This window comes from Pyxicephalus adspersus, chromosome 3 (assembly GCF_032062135.1).
Source record: "Pyxicephalus adspersus chromosome 3, UCB_Pads_2.0, whole genome shotgun sequence".
Taxonomy (NCBI): Eukaryota; Metazoa; Chordata; class Amphibia; order Anura; family Pyxicephalidae; genus Pyxicephalus; species Pyxicephalus adspersus.
The window spans coordinates 156,413,109-156,425,005 of NC_092860.1; the positions used below are offsets into that span (position 1 = coordinate 156,413,109).

An 11,897-nucleotide genomic window follows, 5' to 3' on the forward strand; every position below is an offset into this window, starting at 1 on the left:
TACACATCGCAAGTCAGACAACCAGCCGAGGATCAGAGAAGCCGTGGTAAGTACAGACAGTACAGCATGGCCTGCGTCTTATATAGGTACCACCTAAGACCTAAGCTTATTTCGGCAGTCCCTGGTGCCTGATCTGTAGTCCAGCTGTTTGACATACCCCAGTAGCCTACCTCAGGCCCGATTAGCAAATATAGCCCGGTATATCATTCCCAATGATTCATTTTTGTGGGGAATATCAATAAAATATTTACAGCCAAATATAATTCTATAGTAATAAACCTTTGGTGATGTCAGGGGCCACTCAAGCCACCACTAGATCTATGGTATGCATTTTACGGTATTGCAGCACAGTGTTCTCCCTAGGACCTTTTAGCTGGGTGCACCGCGTGGCACTGTTTAAGTTATTGAAAAGTTGGGTGACAATACGGGGGCTGCCTGTATTTCCTCCCCACCCGGGGAGATCATTGCAGCAATATTCCGTCATGTATGATACACGGGGAGCAGGTTTGGTTCAATTTTGGACTGCTTAACGTTTGTTTTTGTTGTAGCTTAGAGCACCGGTGGTAATCGATAGTTATTGATCAGCCAAACGTTCCTTTAGATTTTTAGTGTTTGATATCTCAATCATTGTTTTCTTAGGCTCCATGAAGCTGAAATTGGCCGTACAGACCATTCCTGCAGACGCTGATCTCAATGAAGAGGATCGCAGACGTATAGAGGAAATCAAGAGGGAGCTGCTGGAGGGAGCAGAGAAGGTAAAGGCGAGGGGTCTAACTTCACATGGCTGTGATAAGTCAGGGGTGGGAGGGCAGGGATGGCTCTGATTGGCTGTAATGTGGTCATGTGTTGGAGGAGGCCGTACATTCAATAGGACTTGATAGATGTAAAATGACGCCAGGCCTTTCTGGTTCAGTTATAGGAAGGCTTGGGATCTAAAAGGACAGATATAAAAATAATAGGAGATAGAAATGGCTCCAATGGTGTGGAGGTGGGGTGAAAGAACACAGAGACAGGAGCTGATACCAGGGTCATGGCTGTCTGCTCGGGTGCTAGAACCTTGCCTGGCTATTGATCTTTATTGATCATACACAGTTCTGGGTGTAGAGAAATACACATCTGATATTATTTCCTGCTTATCACCTCTTACCACCTCTGTAATATTAACGTGTTTATAACTGATCAATGCAGCGGAGGGGCTGAGCACAGGTAAGTCCTTGTATGAAGTGGACGCATGGCTATCGTGTGACCTTACAGGCTGCCCTGGTGATATCGTAAGACGATTGTGCGGTCACATGACCTGGATAATGCCTTCTGCCATCAGTATGTGACGGGATTCTTTACAGTAAATGTATTTCAGCTGTGAAATGCCATAGCACATAGACAGTGATAACATCAAAAGGAAAATGTCTATGACCCTTATACCCAGAATATGGAAATATTGTGGTCAGAGGGTAAAATGTCTTGGAATCCCCAGAAGTGTCTTAGGACTTATAGAAGTCCCCCTGTCTGATGTGCGGGTTTCAATATTGCATGTGATTGTTTTCAGTGTGATCTGTGTTCAATGACTGGTCCTCTTCAGATGTGGCCCCTGCATGCATGTTTTGTTTTACCGTCCATCTCCTCCAGTTCACAACACAAGTTGGATTGTTTAATAAAACTCCACAAACACCTACAGCAGCCAACCAGAATCTTTTTTTCTTCTGGCTTGATGAATTCTGATTGGTCGTTGGCTTTTGCTGCTCCTAATTTTTTGCCCCTTGTGCACACTTTGAAGAAGATGTCCAAGGCCGTACAGGTATGAGTTCTGGGCTCAGTAATCTTCCAGTGTAAACCCCTCCCACGGACCGGAACTGGAAGGTCTCAATAGTCAGTGACTTCCCTAAGGTAAAGCCAAGCAGAGATGTGGAAGGTATAGAACAGCCATTGTCATCCAGGGATCCTCTGGACTAGGAGCTCCTTGTGCCGCGGTTGCTTGACCTCCCTGGTTTCTGCATCTGATCACTACTGTAGAAGGGGAAAGAATTCTTCCCATTGGCCGTCGATTTAATGGGGATTTTCTTCCCATTGGCCACCAATGTAACAGGGTTTTTCTTCCCATTGGCCACCAACGTAATGGGGATTTCCCTCTCATTGGTCAATCAATTTAATGAACATTTTCTTCCCATTAGCCGTCAATGCAATAGGGATCTTCTTCCCGCTGGCCTTTATTGTAAGTAGTTTTCATCACACTGATGTCGATTTGAGAGAATAATCATTTCAGGGACATTCTGACCATTGGCTTACAATCTATGGGGCGTATTGTTTCTCTCTGGTCACCATTGTAAGGGGAATTTTTCCCACCAACCCCACTAACCACTTTTAGCAACGATCTTCTACAACTTAAAAAAGTATTTCAGGGTTTCCCCATAAGCCCAAATGAGACCAGGAACCGATGTTGGATGAGAAGACCAAACACAATTAAAGGCATTCACTAGGGTCTGTGCTAGAGCTCCTCCATAGCATAGTGAACAAGCCATGTCTTCACGGTGCTGGCTGTGTGTACGGAGCATACAAAACGATCTTCAGCACCACCAAGTTGGAAGACCAAAATTGTTAAAATTGTCTTTGTATGCTGTCGTATTAACCATCCCCCCTCACCGGAGACTCCGGACCTCCATCCATTGGCAGGGTTTGGCCGTGTGCCGTATATCTGTGTGCAAATTATTTTACTTCTTCCTAAAAGGAGATCAGAGAATGAATTTAAATTAGGATATCTAACTCTGCCCCAATTTTCCTGAATCAGTTCTTACAGAATTATTCATCCAGGCCATGCCATATTCACAGATTGCAGAAAGCTTTTTCATCTTTATTTGTATTAGAAGTTCAGGGAATTCATTGCGGCATTCTTCATAGCCGGAGTGACCCTGATATTTCTGCCTGACGCTGGCAGCTTTCATTGTATCCTCCAAGGTGAATGGATTTTTCTGTGGATCCGGCACCCATGAAAGGCCGAGCATCCTCCATCGCGCTGCTGACAACAATGTTCTATTTCGGGCTGAGCGCTCCTTGACCTCGGGCCCCGGAAGTATTATTAATAGCCGGTCCATTCATAGAGCTCCCTGAGTGTGAAATCAAAGTCTTTTATTTGTTTGTACCATATTAATACCAGACAAAGCGAATAAAGCCAGCGGAATAAAACGGAGCCGGGCGTAGGTGGCCATGTTTACAAAGAGACTTATCAAATATCACCACATCCAGTAAACAAGATGAACGCTTTTATCTAAAGTTCTATGGATGGAAAGAAGAATAATAAAATAAAAAGGAGAGTCCGACCAATCAAGGGGTAGCCAATTCAGACGGAACAAAGTCTGAAAAAGGAATCGCTTCCTGTCACAACTTAAACCAGACAACCTGGAGAACCTGGGTGATCCAGCAAACCTAGAATGGATCAGATCCATTAGTGTAGTATATCTAAAGCAATGAGCAATCATGGCAGCCAAGACCCAACAAGACCTGTAGGAACGTGTCTGACCATTGGGTGGCCATTGGCTCTCAAGCATGGGGGTAGTTTAACCTTCACCCCAAAAATTCATACTGGTCGAAATGAACTCGACTGACTGACCAAATTGCAGTATTTTTAAAGAAGGAGGCTTCAGTTCGGCTTTAAGGTTCCATGGCAGCTTCCCCTCCCATTTGCAGTTTTTCTTTGGACGGGAGGTCACTTTGAACCCAACGTATCTCATGGCTTGGCCCCAATAAGGCAGCCAAGAACCTGGACAGCTTCAATGAACACGTATCCATATTTGTCTATGAGACTGAGACGGAACAATGATCATTATTCCGGAGAGCAGTGACTATTATAGGAATCTGCCAAGGTGATTTTTAGGAGGTACCCCGGAGAAGTGTTGTGTATGACATTATAAGACCTCATTATGTATATTGCCTTCCAGTAATGAGATCCCTGCTCTGTCTGCACACATCCTTTGACCATTGCCAGAGTTGCCACTCTTTTTATTTTACATGGGGCAGCAGAAGGGACCGGAATACATTGCAATGGATGAGAAACCAGAAATTCAGAAGGTAAAACCCATTTGGTGCACCAAACTTCACTCATCTTGGGTAGTCAGCACAGTCATTAGATGTTGGTATTCCCTCTTCTTTATTTCCAGTTCCTTCTGTTTGAGGTGGATTTCTTGAATTGACGCTGTGGTTTGTAGTATGCATGTTTTTGAAGCAATTGTTTCTTATGGTCATGTCTTTCTTTTTACAGAGCCAGCAACCCTCGTACTTCCAGTCTGGTCTTATGGGAGCCAATGAACACTTTAGATTGCAGATGACCCCATCGCCTCTTCCCGATCAATACCATGTGACCGGTGCTCAGGATTCATTGGAAGATAGCAGAGTTCCCCCATTTCAAGACTTCCAGCTCGATCCTATGACTGATGGAAATATTAAAGCCGTGGTTACTGTAACTTCAACCTTTGATCAGACACCATTGACCTCCGGACATCGCCAACTGACAACAGATCCTTATACTCGAGTATCTGATATATCTGCTTCTGATCCTAACAGAAAGACGTCTAAATATGGAGAAGAGGCCACAAAGCCTATAGCTTCCATCACATTTTCTTCCAGAAAGCGTTCCTCACCTCTCCCTACTTCTTTCAGTCCTGAAACTGCGGAATTGCCTCTTTTAACAAGACACGTTGGTTATGAGAAGTCACTCGCTGACCCATATTACAGAGAAAATGCATATGCTGACCCGTACATCAAAGACGTGACATTTTCTAACCCAAACCGGAACGACAATTCACTTGCTGACTCAAATGCCAAAGGCAAGGCGTGTACTGATGTGAACTACGAAGAGAAATCACATGATGACCCATCTGACAAAGGAAAGCCGCTAGATGACTCAAACAATGAATATAAGCCGTGCAATGAAGAGAAACCACTTGCTGACCCATATCACATAGACACAACATTTTCTGAACCATACTACAAATTTAGGCCACAGGTAGACCCATACACAGACAAGCCACTTGTTGATCCATACAGCAAAGACACATGTTCTGACCCATATCACAAAGACACATGTTCTGACCCATATCACAAAGACACATGTTCTGACCCATATCACAAAGACACATGTTCTGACCCATATCACAAAGACAAACCACCTCTTGACTCATCCTATAAAGAAGAGCCACGCTCTGACCTTTACCAGGACAGCCAACCTTCTGCAACCACCATACCACATATTATCCACAATCATTCCACCATGGACTATACGATCCCTCAAAGTGCCTTCAGATCTGATCAAAATAATATTGTGGTTCCTGAAATCCAGGGACAGCCTAAAGGCCACATCCACCCTGGTTTGTCCTCCGAGATGGAGAGAAGCTATTATATGAACAAGGAAAGATTTGGTGAACCAGTTGCAAGGCCAAGTAAGCCTACAAGTGTTCAGGAGGCCATTGCTGGTCTGGAGATGAGTGAAAGTCCTCATAAATCCCATGTGAATGTAAAGGAAAGGACTATTCCGATAAATACTGAGAAAAAAGATGGAAGGATCAGCTCCTCTTCACAGGAAGTCAAAGCAGAACCAGCCGCTGTTATGTCTCCAACCAGGAAGGCTCTTTCCTGTATACGAGTGACCATTTCTCCGAAAGAAGAGCTGAATGTATCTGGTGGCATGGCGAGGAGTCACAATGTGCATAAGAATGACACAAGCCATGGCCAGTTATCTGTCCGAGCGGGCAGTCCATACTTTCTGCATTCTCCTAGAACAGAAGAGGTTACAACCAGCAGCAACGTCCTAATGGAGGACAAAGAAAACATTCCTGGCCAAGCTGCCATTAGAGAGCATAGACGGCTGCCATTGTCTGATGCCACCACACAAATAACTACGGAAAGTCCAGAGAAGACCACTTTTTCTGCTGAGATTTACATCGAAGGTTCACTGAAAGAAGCTTCCAGTTCTACTAGTGTAAAGAGGACTCCCGAGAGACAATCTCGTATTCCACTCTCCTCCCTTTCCCGAGCCACTGGTGAGCAAGTTTATTGCATCTTTTATGGCAGATTTACTGTTTACCATTGGTTGTTTGAGTCTATTCTACATGCATGGTATCTGCCCTGGCGGCTCATTATTCCAGGCTTGAATAAGTGCTAAATGTTGTGTATGATACTTTTTCTATAATATGTTGTATCCTTCTTCCTGTAGATCAGCCATTGTTGCTGCCGTACAGACCACCAGGGAGTCCCGAATTGTTCTACATACCATTTATGGACGGCGGTTCTAGAATGTCTCCCGTCAGCACCATCGAGAGCTCCCACCCAGGTATTATTATTATTACACAGTATTTATATAGCACTGACATATTATGCAGCCCTGTACAAAAAGTCCATAGTCATATCATTAGCTGTCCCTCAAAGGAGCTCACAATCTAATCTCCCTACCATAGTCATATGTCTTCAGTACAGTCTAAGGTAAATTTAGGGGGAAGCCAATTAACCTAACTGCATGTTTTTGGAATGTGGGAGGAAACCACACACACACACACACGTGGGGAGAACCTGCAAACTCCATGCAGATAGTTTTCTGGCCAAAATTCCAACCTGAGACCTAGTGCTGCAAAGGCCGGAGTGCTAACCACTGAGCAACTGTGCTACCCAGGTAGAATGGGCTACTTTCTCAATATGTCAAACTGACCCAATATCGCCCTAAACCTGTGAAGGTGTAGAGAAGAGAAACCAGAGCTGGAAATTTCTCTTCTGCCATTTTTTAAGCTTCTCCACCATTCCACATCCACACCATCGGAGTGCAGCTTCTTATCTCTGATTTCCTTTCTCCTTCCTCAGGCTCCAATGACGCCATTTCACCAAAGTTTCCAGCTGACATTTTGGGCTCAGCCACAGAGAAGAACCCTGACGCCTCCATCCTCCGCCACAAAGATGGCATCTACAGTAAGGATCAGAGGCTGAAGACTGTCTGGGAGAAAGATGGTGGAGACCGAAGGAAGACACCGGTGACAGGTGGGAGTCTGATTATTAAATCTCACACCAAAGTCTGATAGTATCTGGCTAGGATTGTATAAAAAATTGGGATTTCGGCCTATCAGGGAAAAAACTATTACAATTTTCATTTTTTTTCCCTGTGTAATAGTTCATCAGATGAGATATAGTCAGCAGTGTCTGCAGGCGTTCCATTATTATTAGACCATTGCCACAATAGGCCAGTGTTGGAGATAATGCATTGGCTATGGGTAATGTAGGTTTGGATGACTCGCTTTACATTATGAGTTCTTAGCTGAAATGTTTTTGTGTCTTTTTGTGCTTCAGACTCATTTCGTGATGACGATAGAACATCATACTGCAGTCTTCAGCACAGTGTCTCCCACCCAAAGCCGCCATCCAAAGACTTTCAGATGGAAAATAGAGATCTGAGTTCAGCGCGTGATAATGATGGGTTTTTCCTGTTGAAGCCGGAGGTTGATTATCCTCAGGAACTACAGCCGAGTGTGGGATTACTAAGGCAAGCAGACCATGGTGCTGGAATTGCTGGTGACCTCAGAAGAAGAGATGAGCACATACAGACGAGTGGCGGCTCAATAAGGAAAGCAAACTATGGTGACCATGGTACAAGGATTCCTGATGACCCCAGAAGAAGAGACAAGCAGGGACAGACAAGTGGCAGCTCAATAAGGAAAGCAGACTATGGTGACCATGGTACGAGGATTCCGGATGACCCCAGAAGAAGAGACGAGCAGATACCGACAACTTATGGCTCAATAAGGAAAGCGGACTATGGTGACCATGGTACAAGGATTGCCGATGGCCCCAAAAAAAGAGACGAGCAGAGACAGACGAGTGAATGCTTACCAAGGAAAGCAAACTATGGTGACCATGGTTCCAGGATTGCCGATGGCCCCAGAAGAAGAGATGAGGAGATACCGACAACTGACGGCTCAATAAACAAAGCAGACTATGGTGGCCATGGTACGAGGATTCCTGATGGCCCCAGAAGAAAAGACGAGCAGATACAGACAAGTAGGAGTCCCATAGATTCACAGATTACCAGTTGGGACCCCAAACTCAAAACTGTCAAAAAACAGGTTACATATGAAGACCGTAGCTTCTCTGGTGGTCACTCCACCAATCCCAGGACGGAGTCCACGCTAAGTCAAAGCGTCCTCTCTAATCAGAGCCTAGATGACCTCTGGTCGCAATATACCGAACGCCGGAAGAGCCATTTGTCTGAATCCAACAGCAAGCTAGAGGTGTCCCTGGTCGAGCGGCTGGACCGTCTCGCCAGACTTCTACAAAACCCGGCATCCTACCCGTTGTTAGATACCAAAGATGGCGACCTAAAAATCCACAGGAAAGAGAATGAGAGAAGACGGGAAGCCAAGAAGGAAGAACGAGAGAAGTGGTACCTCAAGAGATTTGGAGTGGACGCTCGGCTAGTGAACGGGACATTAGTACGGGACGAAACGGAAAACCAAGATGGCTCCATCAGCCGGTTATCAGAGAGCAATGGGACGACACCTAGTGGTGGCTCGTTGTATTCTGACTTCTCTGAAATAAGAAGCGGCGTCACAGAAGAGAGCACCGGTGCATCAGAAGCCACAACTCGTACAGATGGCACCACCAACAGTACCATCTCCACCATAGACACAATCCGGCTCATCAACGCATTCGGACCGGAGAGGGTTCGACCATCGTCAAAGCTTTCCCGGCTCTACAACACTATCGACCTCCAGAAGGAACGATCCGAAGGGACATCGAAGAAAGGAAGCCGGTCGTCTGCGGGTCGGGGACGCTCCGAAGATCACCATAAAAGTCCCAGTAAGGTAGGTGCAATGTGGGTTTAATCTAAAGTAGCCACTGCCTAAGCAGAAAAGCCTGTACCCTGCCAGTATGCTGTGAGGAAGCAGTAGCCTTTCCAAAGAGGTCTCCCATGCTCCCTACTGTCTGGAGAGTCATGTGACCTGCTGAGCCTGACAGCCTCGTCCCTGTCCATTGCTTATAATGAGTGCAGGGACAGAGCTAGGAGTACCTGTCAGAATTTTTGATTTGTCTCTCCCGTGTCCCCTCCATTCCTATATCCCTGCCCTGGCTCACCCTGTGTCTTTTTATCTCACAGGTGGTAGACATCGACTCCATCTCGACCAGCAGCTCCTGGGAATCCGCTCCACCCATGAGGAGCCAAAATGGCAGGAAGGTGTTCAATAAAGGCATCCAGGCAGGTAGGTCGCCATGAAGGTTACAACAAAACTTACCAATCGGTAGCTTCAGATATCCAGCATGGAGCCAATAGGAGAAGAGGAGCAAGTCTGTGCTATGGAGATTTCTGTCCATTGTCAGGTTAACAATTTTGTCTCAATCACCTCATAGGGGATCTGGAAATTGTAACCAGCGCCACCAAGAGACGCACCCGAGATGTGGGCACCACATTCCCATCCCCAGGAGGAGAGATGCTGGAGCGGGAGATCCATGGCGGCAGTGAGGTCAGAAGTCTGAAGAGCAAACAGTACATTGCATCGGGTGAGATGGCTGGGGCTGTCACATGACATGGGGGCTATAAGACAAGGGGACACTAGGGTCCTCAATAAAGAGAACCTGTCATTGCATTATGCTGACATAGAGGTTGTGTTTGTCATTGTCAGGGCTGAGCTGGTTCATCCCAGTCGATGATATGAAATGCGACTCTCGGAAGGAGAATAAGCTGAGCGGACCCGGACCGGCCTGGTACGAGCCAATGACGAGCGCCAAACCGTGGAGGGAGCCGCTGCGGGAGAGGAACCAACAAGCCCCGGCCATCAAGAGAGCGGAGGATTTAATTAACGAATCGGAGCTCAGCAAGGATAATAAAAGGGGCCAAATGTTTGTCAGGGCCACCCTGCAGGTGAGTAGTGCCCTCTGCTGGTCATTGGTTGGATGTGTATGCAGCGGCCGGCTGATCTCCCTCCTATTCCGCCTTCCCATCATCCTCTGGGAAATCCCATGTCTTTCTGTTATCAGGAGTCACTGAAAGCTCACCGGCCAGATTTCATCTTCCAATCAGGAGAGAGGATGAAACGTTTACAGTTGCTGAGCAAGGAGAGAAAGCTGCAGAGCGTCTTCCAGAACGAGAGAGAGGAGCTTTTCAACCAGGCGGCAAGGAAAGGAGCGCCCAGCTACCACGCTTCATCTACAGGTAACCTGTCATGGCCAGAAATCCTAAAAACTTCATTATAGACGACTCCAGCTTCATAAAAGAGCAGTGTGGTGTAGAAGCAGCGGCCTCTCTGCAAAGGTCTAGTACATCCCATTGCTAAATCTGAGCTAGAACTCTCCAGTCTTTAATCTTCAACAGATTTTCGGGGTCTGTACACCTCAAGTGCCCGATTATCAGGTGTAGCCAGGACCCAAATAGCTGGATGAGGACAGTCAAAACTCCCTGATGTGCAGGAACCAAGCAGGCAGATCTCAGCATACAGTCCACCTACAACCAGTCCCTTTAGACCTTTCTGTGTGTATTTGGGGGTGTAGTGGGTCCCTGTGCTGTCTCTGACCCTTCTTCTTTATTTAGACCCCAGGACATCCCAGAAGATGAAAAGCATTCCACGGAAAGAGATGGTGCAGAGGTCCAAGAGGTGAGTGAATCCTTCTTCTGTCCCGATACCTTACAAATAGTACTTGTCAGTATTACACCAGGTCACATGACTCGTTCTCTTTGTATGGACCGCTTTCCGGTGGATTTTTTTTTTCTGATGAGTTTATTTTCTTCTCCTTTCCAGAATATACGAGCAGCTTCCAGAAGTAAAGAAGAGGAAAGAGGAAGAGAAGAGGAGGTCGGAGTATGAAACATACCGGCTGAAAGCTCAGCTCTTCCGCAAGGTGTGTTGTAGTAACATGGAATACCTAAAAATGGCCACAAGATGGCAGCATTCCCACCTGGCTACTACTTGTGTGCCAATCATTGCAGCCGCACTGGCAGACGATAGATTTTGATTGGTTGCTAGATCTGCTCCACTTTATATTGATCTGTTTATTTTAGTGCAGTGACTAAAATATTTTATACCCCTGTGGCATAAAACACAGCCAGGATAGAGAACCGTGCATGATGGGATAAAAGAATTCCATGCTGTCAGTGTTGGCCCATGTGTATATTTATTATTTTTTCATCTTCTGTTGTAGAAAGTGACCAATCACATCCTGGGCAGGAAGACCCCCTGGGACTGAACCATCCCTCCCCGGGACTGCAGGAGGAATCCCGGACTTTGTCACCAGTTTGCCTTATTCCCGTCATGTGAAGATAGATTGTAGCACAATCGTCTTTTTATTATCTGTGTGATCCGTGTGTTTTCTATTTATTTGTCTGTAGGTTGTATATGTAATATTGACGTATTTTTCTAAGAATATAGCAAAAAGTTATTTCCTATTTTTATTAATATTTAAGATTTAATTTATACCAATAAAACGTTCATTTTTATTAAAGCAGATATTGCCTTGCAACCATGGCAATGGTACTCTGAATCGTCATCCCTCCTATGCTGACATTTGTAATAAATCGCAGGGAAGCTGTTACAGAATCAGAAGTCTGTAGGAAGATGTGGGAGCCATGTATGTGTCCTCCGGCCGGTACTTGGAGTTCGGTTTTGGGAAAAAATTCAAAACAAGCGGCTTCCTTTTCCCAGGCTTGGGGGAGATAGGCTGAAGGAACTGGGGGGGGTCATACGGCCCCATTCCCTGGGGTACGGGGTGACATGATCCCTTTTCACCAGGTGCGGCTTGGACTTCTCTATGTAAGGGAAAATGTGATTCGGTGGCTGGGGTCAGACTGCTCCATTCTCCTTAAGGAGGGGGGGATGATCCGTTTCTACCTAGTACATGGACTAATCCATTATCCATCATGGGGGGGATGATCCAATTCTACA

The 11,897-nt window shown here is 45.9% G+C and overlaps 1 protein-coding gene across 1 annotated transcript; it reads left to right on the plus strand.

The window, feature by feature from the left end:
• The first annotated feature begins 6 nt into the window (after positions 1–6).
• Positions 7–11,480, plus strand: ALMS1 (ALMS1 centrosome and basal body associated protein). The gene is made up of 13 exons (XM_072406744.1): positions 7–46; positions 640–755; positions 4,250–6,026; positions 6,200–6,316; positions 6,838–7,011; positions 7,318–8,828; positions 9,122–9,224; positions 9,373–9,522; positions 9,645–9,883; positions 10,000–10,174; positions 10,550–10,613; positions 10,758–10,857; positions 11,158–11,480. The coding sequence occupies exons 2-13, from the start codon at positions 645–647 to the stop codon at positions 11,200–11,202; spliced, it is 4,566 nt and encodes a 1,521-aa protein (XP_072262845.1). The 5' UTR covers positions 7–46; positions 640–644; the 3' UTR covers positions 11,203–11,480.
• The last annotated feature ends 417 nt before the right edge of the window (positions 11,481–11,897 follow it).

Bases quoted from the DNA above. Each gene is read 5' to 3' on its own strand.
- ALMS1 (XM_072406744.1), top strand. From the start codon at position 645: ATGAAGCTGAAATTGGCCGTACAGACCATTCCTGCAGACGCTGATCTC. The intron at 7,012-7,317 runs GTGGGAGTCTGA...TTTGTGCTTCAG, and splicing joins AAGGAAGACACCGGTGACAG to ACTCATTTCGTGATGACGAT. The intron at 9,523-9,644 runs GTGAGATGGCTG...TGTCATTGTCAG, and splicing joins CAAACAGTACATTGCATCGG to GGCTGAGCTGGTTCATCCCA.